The sequence below is a fragment of the Myotis davidii genome, unplaced genomic scaffold, assembly GCF_000327345.1.
Source record: "Myotis davidii unplaced genomic scaffold, ASM32734v1 scaffold96, whole genome shotgun sequence".
In the NCBI taxonomy this organism is placed as follows: Eukaryota; Metazoa; Chordata; class Mammalia; order Chiroptera; family Vespertilionidae; genus Myotis; species Myotis davidii.
Window position 1 is genome coordinate 11444554 of NW_006289416.1, and position 17333 is coordinate 11461886.

At 37.5% G+C, this 17333-nt stretch overlaps 1 protein-coding gene across 1 annotated transcript in view; it reads left to right on the forward strand.

The window, feature by feature from the left end:
* The window catches only part of RTTN (rotatin), a 110145-nt gene that overhangs the window by 43085 nt on the left and 49727 nt on the right, over positions 1-17333 (forward strand). Inside the window, exons 23-30 of the mRNA XM_015562684.1 lie at positions 2944-3132; positions 3768-4007; positions 5600-5744; positions 9771-9925; positions 12973-13192; positions 13508-13636; positions 14111-14221; positions 16148-16306. Of these exons, the coding sequence (XP_015418170.1) occupies positions 2944-3132; positions 3768-4007; positions 5600-5744; positions 9771-9925; positions 12973-13192; positions 13508-13636; positions 14111-14221; positions 16148-16306 (1348 nt within the window). The remainder of the gene's footprint in view (positions 1-2943; positions 3133-3767; positions 4008-5599; positions 5745-9770; positions 9926-12972; positions 13193-13507; positions 13637-14110; positions 14222-16147; positions 16307-17333) is intronic.

Here is a 17333-nt window from a genome sequence, read left to right on the forward strand (position 1 = left end):
CTTTATGCTCCTTCATTACTTTCCACCACCCACACAGGTCATTCTATCTTAATTTCTGTTACTATATGTTATTTTTGCTGGTTTTGCACTTTGTAAATAGGGTATATTCTTGTGTTCAGCTTCTTTTGCTCCACGTGGAAAGATTTGCCTGTCGGTCATTTCTATTGCTCTGTAGGGTTCAGTGTAAGAATGTGCAGCAATGAACTTGTAATTCTGTCACCAGTGGGCATGTGCTTTGAGCACACATGGGTCAGAGGGTATTTAGGTTTAATAGATGCTTTCAGACAGTATTCCATGTGGCTGTAGTAGTTTCCGTTCTCAGCAGCAGTGTGAGTGCCAGCTGCTCCACACTCTCACCAGCGTTGGTATTTGCATCACCTACTCTTTTTTTCTTTGTGTAAGAATGTTCATAACAACCCTAGTCAGTTTGGCTAAGTGGGTAGGGCACTGGCCTATAGATTGAAGAGTCCCAGGTTCAATTCTGGTCAGGGTACATGCCCAGGTTGTGGGCTCGATCCACAGTAGGACGGGTGCAGGAGGCAGCTCATCAATGATTCTCTCTCATCATTGATATTTCTATCTCTCTCCCTCTCTTTCCTCTCTGAAATCAATAAAAATATATTTAAAAAAAGACTGTTCATAACAGCTTTGCTGATAGTAGCCAAAAGCAAGAAACATTCCACATATCTAACAATAGGAAGAATTGATAAGTGACTGTGCTACATTCATACAATTGTACACAATCTGTGGAAACTATTCTTCACACAACAACGTGAGTCTCATAGACCTAATGTTGAGTGAAAGAAACCACAAAGGGCATATATTATAGATTCCATTTACTTAAAGTTCTTCAACAGGTAAAGTTGACCTATGGTGAGAGAAGTCAGAACAGTAGTTACCTCTTGGAAGAGGGTAAGGAGAGTAGTTAATTTACAAGAAAAGGAGAAAAATAAACTTTTTGAGATGATGGATATGTTCTGTATTTATTCTGGGTGGTCGTTACACATGAATACATATAAAAAAATCCATCGGGCTGTATACTTAAAATTGTGTATTTTAGAGGTAAGTAAATTGTATCTTAACAAAGCTTATTAATTTAAAAATACCATTTCATAGCTTGGTAGATATATTACATGTAGTCTCATTTTCACTGTCGTTTAATATTCTGTTGTTAGATTCTAGTACAGTTTGTTCCTTTTCCTGTCAAAGAGTATTTGGGTTGATCCTGTGTTTTTGCTGCAGTATACACTCCTCTAAACAGTATTGTATAAGTCTCCTGATATATTTGTGCAAGAATTCCTCTTGGACACATTCTTAGTAGTAAAATGTCTTGATTGTAGATATCACCCACTCTTCATGGTCTTCAGGTTTGGCTAAATAATAAAATACACAACTACAGTAGGTCATACTTAGAATGAGATGACATGTGTGGTGCTGGGAGCTGTCTTGGCATAGAAGCCCTGTGTCCTGCTAGAAAAGATGATATCTGGTCAGTGTGCCCAGGCCTGCTCTCCAGGTCCCCACAGCATGTCACTGACCTACAGCACTCGGGCGCTCAGAACTGTGGCTTCCCGCTATCCCACATCTCCCAGTACCGATGCAGGGAGTCATCCTTACTCTCTGCAGAGCAACTTAGTAAGATTGTTGACATTCTACATCTTTTTGGTTGTCTGCTTGTCAGGAGCCAGAGAGTTTGCTTAAGACCATATTTGTCCACAGGGAAAAAAACGGCTTTGTTATTCCTTTACTCATAGTAACGTTATTTTTAAAATCATTGCCCATCTGGTAGATGTGTAGTGGTTTCTAAAACTGGTCATGATGTAGTACCCTTTGCTTTTTATCATTTTCTTCCTTCTACCTTCCTTAGGTTTAATTTGCAGTTCATGTTCTAACTATTAAAGGATTGTCCTTTGATTGACAGCCTCACCTCTTTTCCTTTAGTACCAGTCCTATCAAGTAGACTCCTGTTCTGGGTCCTTTCCACTTAGCCCCATGAGTCTTTATTACTTTCTTCTTTCTGGCACAAAGAGATGTCCCAGGTTCACCTTCGATTTCCCTGTCTCAGTCCTAGCATTAGCCATTTCTCTAAGGAGCCCTGGTTACTTTTGTGGAAAATTCCAACTTTTAAAAAGCATTATTTCTATTTAAATTATCAATCTTATTTCTATATAGAGAACTCTACCTTAGCCTCTTTTATTGAGATGCATGAAATGAAAAAGCACACAAAATTTCCCTGTAGTAATCTTACCTGATTGTATTTATCTAACATTAGTCATAAATACATGAATTAGGGATTTGGGATATGTTTTATTAGCAAAATTATTCTTTAACATTTGAACGTGCTAGGCATTGCTGTCCTGTTAAACATGGTCAATTAACATTGATTGGTTTAAGAGATGTATATGGCTGTGAATCTGTTTTTAGATCTAAAAATATTTCTGGGTTCTCTTGGTGACACACAATGACTAAGTGTATTGGTCTTGCAATTATGTTCGCAAGTGAAAACATAATTCTGTCAGGCTGTGATTCTGTCCCTTAGTGGTCATGGTGATCATTTTAAATATCTGTAAAATGGGTATCGCATCGCCATGGCACATAACTGAATAAATGGTAGATACTATACAGTGTTTTACATAAAGTAGGCATTCATGTTTAGCTGAACACCTGTTATGTATGGCTCACTGTAGCCATAGGGCTTAGTTTCAAGGGGCATTAGTTATATATCTGCAAACAAGGCTGATACAATATGGAATATGGTAAGTCCACAGGAAAGAGTTTAATATAATGGTTTTGGGAGGTTAGAAGAGGTAAAAGAATAATTGGAAACTGATCTCTGGGTTGCTGTAGAATGGGAGGCACAGAACTAGCCCTTGTTTGTGGCTCATTCTTTTGAGAGGCATTAGAGCTTAAAATATTTTATTTATTTGTATACATTTTTTTTAGGTATCACCTACCAGTACATGTACTTGGCCACCATGCTGTGAGTCCTTACTCCATAGTGTTGCCGTTATCTGCTGATTGTTTGGCCCTGACGCCAGTCTCAGATATGCTTCGAATAGCTTGGAACCTCTCCTGGTATCATGGGACTGAGAATCTGTTGAAGCAAATGAACTCTGAAACGAAAATCCAAGAGTAAGCTGTTACATTTAGTTGAAAAAGTATTTACATTTACCTAATTATTAGGTTTTATTTTTCCTTTCGATTAAGTAGGTGTTGTTTGTTTTTTTTTTAACTTACTGTCATCTGCTCTTGCTTTTGCACTGAAGATTATAATTTTTACTGTATTTTAAAGATTATATTACATATAGTTTATTACTTTTTAAAAACTATCACACAAGGGTAAACAAAGAGCACCTATGCTGTTTTAGAGATTATGCAGAATTTGTTTTAGTTAATTGATGTAAATCACTAGGAAAAGTGCTCCGGATCAGAGTAAAAGGTCAGTAAGTATATGTAAGATGTTGTCATGACTGTGATGATGATGATAATTGCTTCTGAATATCTTACTGTTCTAATCTGTCAGTTCTTTCTTATTTGAGTGAAAATTACTTTATGGTTGTATAAGCAGGAAAATGTCAATGTAAATACTGAGGATACTAGTATAAAAGCCTTATTGGCAGATACACACCATATTTTCTTTGGGCTGTGAGTCAACCTTTAATTAAAAGAAAATGAAAATAAAACAATTTTTTGGTAAGAGTTCATAATAAAAGTGAGCTTTTATTTAAATAGCTTTATGTCACTCTTTCTTTTTTCAATTTGTATAGATTCTTAGACACACTGAACTTATCCTCAGAGGACACCCTTACTCTGAAGGTGACACACACAGCCAGTGGCCTGCAGGACTGTCTCCATGCTGTTGTTCAGGCTGCCGCCCATAGAGAAGTGAGGGCTGCTGTCACCAGCATGAGTTTTTACTTTCTGAATGACAGATTGTCTTTCAAGGGGGGCACTAGCCCATGTGGGGCTGCCTTGAAGTTCTTGGCTTGGCATACCGCACTAAACAGGTCAGTGTAACCTCAAGTCTACCCGGTGCAGAGACCTGGACTGAATTGTGTTTGGGTCCATCTCCATACCTTTGAAGATAAGAGCATGTATTATGAGAGAAATGCCTTTATAGAAAGAAAAACCTCAGGATTTTTGTCACCTGCAATAAGTATCTAATAACAGCAAAAGAGAAAAAAAAATATAACGGAATCACTGAATTTTAGAAGGAATTACTAATAAACTTACAACAATTTTAAAAATATCCTTGTCATGGGAAATTTTGTTATCTTATAAAAGTAAATGACTAGGCTAAGACATGAATGAACAAACAGAATGTTTATTCCTGCCCATATTATAAATAACTCAGGACATCAGTGGATTGGTGAATAGGTTTGGTACTCTTGTAGCAGGCTGTTTTATTTTGTTTTGCCCTTTCTTCCCCCCGCCCATAAGTATATGATCTAATTTTTCTTTTTACTGTGAATATCATGAAGTTGATTGCCCAATGTGCAAGTCCATTAGTAGCTATGGGAAAGGCTCTAGCTCAGGGGTGGGCAAACTTTTTGACTCAAGGGCCACAATGGGTTCTTAAACTGGACCGGAGGGCCGGAACAAAAGCATGGATGGAGTGTTTGTGTGAACTAATATAAATTCAAAGTAAACATCATTACATAAAAGGGTACGGTCTTTTTTTTTTTTTTAGTTTTATTCATTTCAAACGGGCCGGATCCGTCCCGCGGGCCGTAGCTTGCCCACGGCTGCTAGCTTGTCAATATAGCATGTTTAACTGGCAGCAGATGGTTGCAACAAGACTGAGAAGCAGTGATTGGCAGCAGTTTTACATTTTAGCCCATGTGACTCTAGTACAGTGGTTCTCAACCTTGACTGCACATTAGAATCACCTGGGAATCTTTAAAATCCTGATTTCTGGGCCTCATCCTCTGGAAATTCGGTTTCTTTGTTACTAATGTTGTGGCCCCACCCCCTAACAAAGAAACAGAATTTCCGGAGGATGAGGCTCAGAAATCAGGATTTTAAAAAGATTCCCAGGTGTTTCTAGTGTGCAGCCAAGGTTGAGAACCACTGCTCTAGTAGAACATGGGTAACTTTCTCATTAAACATGAAGTTTGCTACTCCTTTATTTAGGTCAGCTGTCAGGATTTATTTTGCTTTTCCGGTGGTATGCTGGAGCCAGCCAGTACTGCCTTGTGAGAGCCGATGCTTACATTGTCTGGAGTCTTGCAAGTTAGTTGGTTTAAAGAGAGCCCCTCTTTAAAATAAATTATGTAAACTTAGAATTAAATATGTTAATGAAAATAAAGGTAATGATTATATAAAAGTTATTACTTCCCAAGTGTTATTTTACAACACTTCACTATTATCTCTGCTCGAGTTTATTTGTACCTATTACATCTATGATAGAGAAAGGCTGCTGTGCATGTCTCCACAGCTCTTTGTCACACTGTGGCTTGCAGTTGGCCATGGGGGTATTTACACTATGGAAATGGGCAAACACAACAAATCAGTATGCCACTTCTCAGCTGGATTGCTAAACATTTATCAACACCACTTTAAGAGCTAGAAACCATAATTATTGTCTTCTTTGTTATAGGTTTTTACAAGTGCTTCCTGCTTGCATTGAAGATGAGAAACTGCTAATAGATATCATACATTTTTTAAATAAGTTATTGAAGGAGCAAAGAAAAAATTCATCAGTGGAACTTCTAAACTGGCTTCTAGAATTACTTCTTAGACCTGTAAGTGGTGTTAAGGAATTTGGGTTTTAGGTGCGACAAGTGATTTATTTGAAAATCATTAATACTATATTATGGAAAAGTAAAATATTTATAAAGCCTTGCTAAGTGAATTGCTACTCATGTTGTATTAGAGGGCTCATAGAAACATGGCCTTCTTGATGTGGTTGTGACCAGTTGTATTAAATTAGAAGTCTACATTAGATGAATGGGACTTTTAAATCTTGCTGTTTATAAAACCTATTCTCTTGGAGTTTTCTGCTGCAGCTGTATTTTCAAGTGGGGATCTTGGGGTTGGGGGAGTGCAGATAGGGATGTGAGAGACAGGGAGCCAAGCCAGATGGAGGCAGTGAGGGTATGTGAAGGACAGAAGGTGGGAAGAGTGAGTGCAAAGGTGCTCAGGCTTTAATGTAAGTTTATCCTAAGGAAAACTTGCCAAGAAGCTAGCTCACTATGTACTGTTGGTTTATGTGTGGTTTTTTCCCAACACCATATGAATTTACTTAACCCTGCAAAAATAAACCTTTTTGCAAGTAATCACACAAATAAACCCCCACATAAAAATTAGAAAAGGGGGCCTAAACTGATAAAGAGGATAGTAGATATTATAAGACACATATATTTTATAGTGGAAGGGAGAGGGAAAGACAGAGAGAGTGAAACATTGATGTGAGAGAGACACGTCGATTGGTTGCCTCCTGCACATGCTGTGACCAGGGCTGGGGATCGAGCATGCAACCGAGGTATGTACCTTTGACTGAAATTGAACCTAGTAGGTACCCTTCAAGTCCACGGGCCAATGCTCTATCTACTGAGCCAAACTGGTTAGCGCTATTACAAACATTTTAATTCTAAGGCACTTTAGGAATTTGTTGCTCCACTAACCTATATTTTCATATAATGATATTTTGTTAATATATAAAAGAGCCTAGAAGTGGTGAGTTTGAACATCTTTCTTGACAGAACGAGTTTTTGGTGGAAGTTTGTAAAAGTGGGGGTGGCTATTCAGAACTACACTGTGTATGTCTCTCTTTTGGCCACTTTCACAGGCACATGTGCATTCAGAGTTCATGGGGGGCATTGCACATTCTACTGTTGTAGTTTGCTGATGGGTGGAAAATTGGATATGATGGATGGAAACGGTGTGCTTAAAGAAAATGAACCATCATTACAGAAATTGTTACCTTTTGGAGGTTAGCAGTGACACAACAATGACCCAAGTAGTTGGTTTAAAATTAGGATTGACTACTAATGTCTAATGACAAAACCTTCAGGTAGGATTAAGCACTTGAGGTTACTAGGTAGAAACATCTATTCTGCTCTCTTTTGTGCTTGAGGAGTAGTAATTCACCCTATATTTTACAAGTGATGCTGCTGAGGTTCACTGAATCTCAAAGTTAACATGTGAATCCAAGATAGGTTATAAAGGGGAAAGTATCAGCAATTTACTAGTAAAAACAAGTTATAAGTAGAATGAGATTCTTTGGAGGAATCTTAATTTTAGGTTATACATACTGTATCAGTATAGTCATATAAGGTTATATTTTACCAAGATGGATTTTGCATTAAAATAACTCATTCATTTTGTCAGTGTGTATGGGAGTTGGAGGCACTGTGGGTCTAAGTCTGCCTTTGGTTATGTGGGGCTAAGAATACTATAGAATATATATTTATTTTTATGATTTTATCGAATGCAAATCTTGATTGTTTTATTCATATACTAGCGACCCGGTGCAAGAAATTTGTGCACTCTGGCGGGGCGGGGGGAGGGGTGGGTCCCATTGGGGGGGTCCCTCAGCCCGGCCTCCTCCTCTCACGGGAGCCCTGCGATTAATCTCCCCAAAGAGGTAAGCCCTGCTCACCCGACCAGGGCTCCACAAGGGATCACCACCACCCCCTTCTCGCAGAGGGAGGCCCCGCCCACCCGCTGCAGCCCACCAGTCAGTGTCCTGGGGCTCCCTCTTTGGGGTGATCATGGAGCTTCCCTATTGATCAATCACTCTGCCAGCCGGTGGCCTGGGCTTCCCTCTGCAGGGCGCTCATAGGGCGATGGAGGCCCCCCCGCCCAACCAATTGCATTGCACCCACGTTTGCTGGCCTGGCACAAGTGCGTGTCATAGCATGGTGGTCTGGAAGGTCATATGGATGGTCATTCTGCTGTTTGGTCATTCAGTCAATTTGCATATTATGCTTTTATTATTATAGATGAAACATGAAGTTATAGTTATGTTTCATGTACTTTTACTGGATCCAAATGAGGCAGTTCTTGCTCAAGATGAAAGGAACAAGTGGAAGAAAAAGCTGCTTAGGTGTGAAACAGTAAATTAAAAGCAAAACATCTCTCCCCAGTTCTTTCCAAAGGCTCTCAGTTATATTATTTGCAATTGTGTGTACCTGATTGAAGTATACTCTACACCAGTGATGGTGAACCTAAGACACGCGTGTTGGAGGTGACACGTGAACTCATTTTTTTGGTTGATTTTTCTTTGTTAAATGGCATTTAAATATATAAAATAAATATCATAAATATAAATCTTTGTTTTACTACGGTTGCAAATATCAAAAAATTTCTATATGTGACACGGCACCAGAGTTAAGTTAGGGTTTTTCAAAATGCTGGCATGCCGAGCTCAAAAGTTTTGCCATCACTGGTCTACACGCTACATATGTAAACAACTTAGAATTTTCTTCATTTCTTATTCCTGAAGAGAATGTGGTTATTTTTTAATTGAGTTCTTTAAGTGAAGGATTTTAGAACAGTAGTAATTACATTTTGACTTTATCTCTCTTTGTGTGTTGTAAATGCACTGTTGATTGACATAATGCTGGGAACAAAATATTAACTACCTTTGCAGTAAAAAGGTTCTGAGATTAAATTCTTGTTCTGCTAATTCTTATCACTTTGGACAAATTACTTGACCTCTTTATAAACCTCTGTTTGCCCATGTGTAAAAGAAGAAAATGCAAGTTTTCTACTTTAATCAAAAAGTTAAATGAATCTTGTTTTATTTCTTTTTAATACACTGCCTGTGACATTATAGATGTTTGATAAATACTCTGTATATCAGTTAATGCTGGGGGTCAATGTAATATTTTCCATTCTCTTAATATCATTAGAAGTCCTATTATATTTCTTTAGTTACTTTTTTAAAAATGGAAAACAGGAAAATGTTTAAATAGCATTAGTTTTATTTGTGTATTAGCCTAGGAAGTTGGCAAAGATTACAACAGTAGTGATATCAGCACTGGCTGGATGCTGTGCCTTCTCACACCATGGGGGCTGTGTGTATCAGTACACTTACTGTAGGGACAGTTTGGCAATGTTCATCAAAAGCATTAAGCTATTATAATCTTCTGATTCAGTTATTTCATTGTTTAGAGTTTGTAAATAGGACATGATTAGAATTGAGCCCACGATACCACCCAGTGAAATTATCAGTCACTAACTGTTCAGTGATCAGTGTAGTAAATCATTGTGGTTGAAAAATGCCAGATATTAAAATGTTTTTGAAGAAATAATAGTAACGAAGTAAGGAAACGGTTAAATAGTGAATTTTTTCACTTGACCTCAGTTTTGTTAAAAATACAGATTTATACAGGCTGGGGTAAATGAATGGGTAGAAAAATCTGACTCTATTCACTTATCTCCCAGCCTACAAAAATAAAAATAAAAATACAGATTTATAATTTTATTTATACTCACACACGCAAAAAGAGGAGTGTGTACCAGGATGCTAAAAGCTGCTTTCCCAGTGAGATATGATTGTGGGTGGTGTTTGTTTCTCTCATTATGCTTCTCTGTATTTTCCTCAGTTTTCTGGAATAGATATGCATTCCTTTTGTTGAGATGACATATGAAGCATCCTTTGAGTGTAGACCATCTACAGGAGGTCTAGAGACCCACACCTGCTGGTTAGGTAACACAATTCTTAATTAACCCAGAACATGATGAGCAACAAAACCTCCATAGGAAACAACACACAGCTCAGCTAGAGAGTAACTATATTCTTTACCAATTTCATTTTTCAGAGCCCAAACCCTTTGTTAGACCTGCTGGTTCTGACAGAGTCACAGGCCCGAGAAGAGACAGATGACTTCCGGACGGCTGTCAGGCAACAGCTCCAGAAGGAACTGATGGCTCTTTACAACACCCTGCTGCTGAGTTTCGGGGCAGTTACTGACAGGTACTTTTGTGTCAATGAAGGTTAGAGGACGTGGATAGAGAACTGAATTTCTCTTTTGATTTCCAAAGAGTTGGTTTTTCATTTGCTTCAAGTTAAGAGAAGGAAAGACTTCAGTAATCATTGTGGTGGTCTGTTTTCATTTCAGCTGAATCTCTGTTGCAGCCTGATTGCAGCTTCACATGGAGAGTGTTTTGTTCTCTAGGTTTTAGTTCTTGGTCCTCTTTTAATTCTTGACACATCAACCTGAGTGGTCATATCCATTTGTATGATTTTATGAATATTTTTGCATTAACGATTTTCAAATGTCTGTCTCTGGTTCTGACTTCCTTTTTTTATTTTTAAAATTAGGTAAATTTTACTATTTATTTTGATCATTTAAATGTATACAGTTAATGGCTTTTGGTATATTCACAATGTTGTGAACTATCACTATAGTTAATTCCAGAACATTTTATTCCCCCCCCCCCCGCCCCAAAGAAGCCCTGTACACATTAAGCAGCCCCTTCCCAATCATGCCTTACCCAAGACCATGGCAATGATTAATGTTCTTTTGTATATGGATTTGACTGCTCTGGACATTTTATACAAATGGAATCAAACAGCATGTGGCCTTTTGTGTCTGACTTCTTCCACTTAACATTGTGTTTTCAAGGACCATCCATTTAATAGCACATGTCAGTGTTTATTTCTCCCTATGACTGACTAATAGTCCATGTATAGATATACCATTGTGGTTATCCATTTATCTGTTGGTAAACAAATGAGTTGTTTCCACCTTGAGGATTTTAGATAGTGCTGCTATGAAATTCATATACAGGTTTGTGTGCAAACATGTTTTGATTCTCAAGAGTATATCTAGGACTGCTATTTGTGATAAATCTATGTTTAACTTTTTGGGGAAGAGCCAAGCTATTTACCACAGCAGTTAATCCACTTTGCATTCCCTCCAGCAGTGCATGAGTGTTGTCATTTCTCTACATCCTTACCAACACTTGTTACTGTTTTATCTTTGGAGAAGCATCTATTCAAGTCCTTTTCCTGTTTTTTGAATTGTTTTGTTGTTGTTGAGTTGTCTTTATATATTCTGGTCATTAATCCCTTATCAAATATATGTTGCAAATTTTTCTCCAATTCTGTGGGTCATCTTTTCACTCTCTTGATAATGTCCTTTGATGCATACAGAAGATTTTGCTTTGATGAGGCTTCCTGTGCTTAACTCCCAAGGCTCTGCTGGAGGGAAAGGCCTGATCCCACACACATGACATTTTATACCAACTAAGGTGTTAAAGCAGCCCTGATTCAGCTTAACACCTGGTTAGATCCAAAAGATCAGCCCCTAACTCATTTTATTATTATTATAGACTTAATGGTAGTAAGTCTTGTGATCAAAGGGCAGGCCATTACTATGAGAAATTATTATGTACTTCACTTTTACTAGCTCTTTTATACAAATGTTTGACATATAATCACAAATGAAGTGAATTGTGATGGCACAGAAAAATGTCTCCCATAATTATGAAAAAAAGTCATTAGAAACACATCTATAGATGTCAAAAATGAGAACTTTAAAGCTACCATTATAAATAATATTATTTTAAATAAGCATAATAATTATTAGAGGAACATCTGGGCAAGATTAATAAAAATATGGAGAGATGGAGACTAAAAAAACCAAATACAAATTCTACAACCAAGAATTACAATTTCTAAAATAATGACTTCACTGAATGGGTTTAACAGTAGACTAGACATAGTAAAAGAGAAGCTTAATGAATTAAAACACAAGTCAATACAAATTTTACTAGAGAGGGACATCTGGGGCCTTCTGAGGTATTGAGAATGTTTCATATCTTTTTAGTATTTTTTAAAAAATCCTTACCTGAGGATACTTTTCCATTGATTTTCAGAGAGTTGAAAGGAAGGGTGGAGGGGAGAAAGAGAGGGAGAGAGAGAGTATGTGAGACAGACAGACATCTCTCAAATTGATTGGTTGTCTCCTGCACATGTCCCGACTGAGTCCAGTGATGGAGCCTGCAACCCAGTATGTGCCCTTGACTAGAAATGAAACCCGAGACCCTCAGTCCATGGGCTAACGCTCTAACCAATGAGTCAAACTGGCCAGGGCTAAAACATTATTTCTTTTTATCCTCACCTGAGGATATTTTTCCATTGATATTTAGAGAGAGTGAAAGACAGAGAGAGGGAAAGACAGAGAGAAATATTGATGAGAGAAACACATCAATTGGTTGCCTGCTGCACAAGCCCTGACCAGGGCCCAGGCCAGGGAGGAGCCTGCAACCAAGGTACGTGCCCTTGACTGATAACAAACCCAGGACCCTTTGGTCTATAGGTGGACGTTCTATCCACTGAGCAAAACCAGCAAGGGCAAACCTTTCTTATATTTTATTTTTTAAAATATGTTTTTATTGATTTCATAGAGGAAGGGAGAGGGAGAGAGAGATAGAAACATCAATGATGTGAGAGAATCATTGATTGGCTGCCCCCTGTATGCCCCCTACTGGGGATTGAGACCACAACCCGGGCATGTGCCCCTGACCGGAGTCCAACCCAGGACCCTTGAGTCCACAGGCCAGTGCTCTATCAACTGAACAAAACTGGCTAGGGCTCCTTTTTTAAAAACTTTAGTTTTCTGTGAAAAAAATACATTTTAGTCAATTAAAAATTCGATTTTTTAATGATAGTGAATGATTAAAAGTGTAGGTTTAGAATATGTCAATTAAACTCACTTAAAATATGCATTGAATTTTCATTCCAAGTTTTCATTTTTTTTGGTGTGACAATACCATTATCCATTTATGTATTTTTCAATTATTGCTGGTATTTTACATTTTATACCCGAGATGATATTTTTAACTATACCTTTTTTAACTCTTCTTTTGAGAGGAAATATTTTCTGCCTTTTGTCTTAATTCATACTTTTCTGATATAGTATTTGTTAGGAATCTTCTGCCACCAATAAGACAATTACCTGTTAAGCCCATCACACTAGTCCTGTGGCCGACTTTTTTCTTCCTTTATGTTCCCAGGAAATGCTTGGAACTTTTTTACGTTTTCCAAACACAGCTGGCTCTGAAACTGCTCCAGTGCCTGAGAGTCACGGATGCTCCTCACTTCTATGGTCTGCCTTCCCTCGAGAGGACCTTACGAGGGATGGCTCATCTCACAGCACTGCCCGGGTGGAGCTCACATTCTCCTCTTGCAAAGCCGCTCGAAATTTGTGGGAAGTACTTAGCAGGTCTCCTGGAAGTAAGTAAAAATAACCAATGACTGTAACAGCAATAACAACTCTCAAGTAATAGTTGTTTACTGTTTATTCATCACCTCTGTGTGCCAGACACAAGTAAGTTTTAAAGATTTTTATTAACAAATATGTAGGAATATTTGTTTTAATTGTGGTACAATTTACCATCTTAACCATTTTCAAATCTGTAAATATAGAATGTTGTGTACACTTTACGTGGTTAGGATTCAATTCAGATATGTCAGTAGCAAGTGATATATTTGGCCTTATTTACCGTTCAGAGTAACGCTGCTATGAACTTGCTTACATTTGTTTTTCAGGTCATCACTTCCTTTTATGTGGAACGTGGAGGAAATGCTATGTCCTTCATGGGAAAGGGGGTGACAAAGAGCACGATTCTTTGCTTGCTTCACTTATCTCATGAGATGATGGCCGAGGCCCAGAGCTCGGTGAGAGCATTGCGAGCTGCCCATCTGAGCAGTTGTTAGAAAAGGAATGTGCGATGTCTAATACATTTTGAGCCTATATGTTTACTATATGAAAATATTTCTTTTGACTTTTCTTCTTGGAGACAAAAATGACTTTTGACTAAGATGTTTCTTAGTAGTTGCATATTACAAAAATCTGAATTTTTTTATTTGAAATCTCTTTTGATTGAAATCTGCATTGTAAGCTACATTGTTTCTAAATCACGGGGAAAATAGCTGTTCTGAAGGAAAAAATGGTATATTTAGCTTTTTAAGGTGAAGCTAATATTTTTGTTTGCCTTGTTTTGGCTAAATTAATGAATTAAAACGAAGTCTTAAGTGTATTTTTACTTAGTTTTGATTTTTTAAAATGAAGAGTTATTTAAACTCACTATATTTTATTTTTAGAAACTTCCCTAATGTGTTTCTATTTCTTTTTCATTTTTTACATTTTAGGAGTGGATGCCACTTTGGTTCTTGCCTTTGGGTGGTCATGGTGAGGAGCACACTCCTATACAGCAAGGATTGGCTTGGCTGATTCCGTTGTGGGTGGATCGCGACCCAGAGGTCAGTGTGAAGAAAAGTTGAGTTCGTTATGGGTAGATAAAAAACAGAGGACAAACAAATGTAATAATCTGAACAATAAAGATTTAAATGGCATTTAAATATATAAAATAAATATCATAAATATAAATCTTTGTTTTACTACGGTTGCAAATATCAAAAAATTTCTATATGTGACATGGCACCAGAGTTAAGTTAGGGTTTTTCAAAATGTTGACACGCCGAGCTCAAAAGGTTCGCTATCACTGGACTATACCTTAAACTTCATTTAATCCCACCTTCGCTTGGGCTGTTATAACAAAATACCATAGAGTTGGGGGAGGGAAGGACTTGAAGAACAAAACTTTATTTTCTCACAGTTATAGAGGCTGGGAGTATTAGGTGAGGGCTCTGTGTCTTGCCTTCAGGTGGCCACCACCTCATCAGATCAGGACCCACCCTTAAGACCTCATTGAACTTTCATAACCTGCTGAAAGGCCTGTCCTCAAATACAGTCACATCAGGAGTTAAGGCTTCAACATATAAATTTTGGGGGGATATGTTTCAGTACATAACACCCCCTCTTCATCAGATTCATTAGGACACAGATTAAAGACAGAAAAAAAGATAGAACAGTGAAAAGTACTAGAAAAACCCAGCTATTTTCAACCAATTTAGAAGGATAGCTGCCAAGTGACATTTGAGTGTCATTTAATAGAATAGTCCCATAATGCAAAGTTTTATATTAGTAACAAATTTTCTATATGGTTATCATACAGAAAACTGTACCTATTTAACATCCACAACTTCATGTGTTTGGAGAAACTATCACATCAATGCCATAAACATATCCTTCACCTCTAACAGTTTCCTCCTGCCTTCTCTTTGTTGAATTTTGTGATTAGCAAATGTTTAAGGCTGTAATACAGTACTGTTAACTATGCACACTGTCCATTAATTTCAAGTAAGAAATGATTATATCCTATTATACTAAAAACTTTGATTTACAGAGCTATTTGATCTGAACCTAGAGGTTACATTTTTTTAGACACATTGAACTTGGACTTCCTGCAAGTTTCTCCCATGAATTTGTTGCTGGACTATATCATGACTACGTTTTTTGTTGTTGTTGCTTTATAGTTATCAGTGCAATCCTATTTTGGGGATCAGAAGTCAGAAATTCACCAAAATGCATAACTTGAGCAGCTGTGGTACTAGGGGAAACCTAGTACACCACATCAATCTTATTTGAAACATTTAAAAAAATTAGTTTGGGTAGAATACTAAATGTCTTATAAAAATAATTTCATTACTTCTTTTTGAAAAGAAGGTTCAAAAAAGTTAAAACCATTTATTTGAAAGAGACACTAAGGAAGGTAGAACAAAATAATTGGTAGATGAGGAAGAGACAGGAATTGGTTCATTAAAGATATGTAAGTGCTCTATGCTTTCCCTAGAAAAAAGTCTTGTGAGTTATATTTTTTTTTCTAATTTATACCTGGTTTTGATTTTTTTGTGACATTTGCTTTTATGTAACCCCCCCCCCCCCCATATTATTGCTTTCTTGAATTGTGGAATAGGATTTTATTCATTCATAAGCTTATATAGGGCACTGTTTTCTACCAGTGTCTTTTATAATTTAGGATTGTCAAGACAATGTCATAAAAGTATGATATCTTATGTACCAGAAAAATTAAGAATTTATATTAGGGAATCAGATTCTTTGATTTGACAATCTTTTCTTCTTTTAATTTTTATTTTTTTATCTTTATTGTTGAAAGTATTATAGATGTCCTCCTTTTTCCTGTCTCCCTCATTGAACCCCTCTACCTGGCCCCCACCCCCTCCCCAGGCCTTCACCACACTATGGTCTGTCCATGGGTTGTGCACATATACATATAACTCATTGGTTAATCTCCTCCTGCCTCCCCCCTTCCTTATCTTGAACAGGTGAGGTTCACTTCTCTGGGATTAGGATCCGCACTGACCACCCTAGAAACTGGCTGTGTGGCCTTGGCCAACAGCTGTCAGAACATTTCTGGTGGGCTCTGGGGAACTGTGGTGAACATTCTTCTGGACCAGTCAGAGTGCAGCATGGTGCGCCGGGAGGTAGGCCTGTCTGTCTAGCACCTCGTCCCCTTTCCCTCAGAAATGCATGTGATGGTCCTGTGATCATACCAACTCCCTACTGAACACGGTGGACTGACCCCTGACCATCATCTCTTATGCCTGCAAAAATCCAAATAAAATGGTAGTAGAGAATGAAAAAGGTATTAATTCACAGTAAATATTGGAGTCCTTTAATCTGATAAGGTCAAGGCAGAATTTGGTATGTTTTAATAAACTTTTATTTTATTATACATTGGAAAGATTTACAGGAAAAAATACTTTTATGTCACCTAAGTGTTTATGGGTCTCTAATGTTTGTAAGCTTTAGTTAAGGAGCCATCTAAATACTAGGTAGTATTTATCATAACATGTAAGAGGAAAAGTAAACTTCATTTTAATTCTTCCAAATAGTTTGTGGATTTTTTCCTTTCTCCTATTATTAAAATGATGATTGATGCAAATAGTTTAAAAACAGTAATCAAATCCTGCTTAGGGCAGATAAAGAAAACAGCAGCTCCTGGGTTCACCCTTACTTGGCCTGTTCCTAGTTACAGATCCAAAGGCTGTGCTTGCTCTTTAACGGAATGTTAAAAACGGTAGTGTCCTCTTGATTGACCAACTTTAAAGATTATCTCTTGCCTTCCAGTTAAGATGGTTGAAAATTTCATTCTTTGGATTCCCTCTGTTACTCTTGTTAAGTTAGCAAATTTTATTGAGAGGATCTCCTATGAGAGAGGGGAAAAGACAGGGGGAGGTGTGTGTGTGTGTGTGTGTGTGTGTGTGTGTGTGCACATAGGTGCATTTAGTCTGTAGGGGATAATAGAAACATGAAAATATATTTCCTAAATGCTACCGCAACAGTTTATATTTTACAGATTACTTTTTTGAAAAAATAAAATTCTGAGATAGAGGAAAATATGTTTCCCAATGAAATCATTTCATCCACTGTTAGGTCATCATCTAACAGGAAATGCAGTTTGATGTTTCTCATAATGTTTGTGTGTATGACCTGTTGACATGTGCAGTT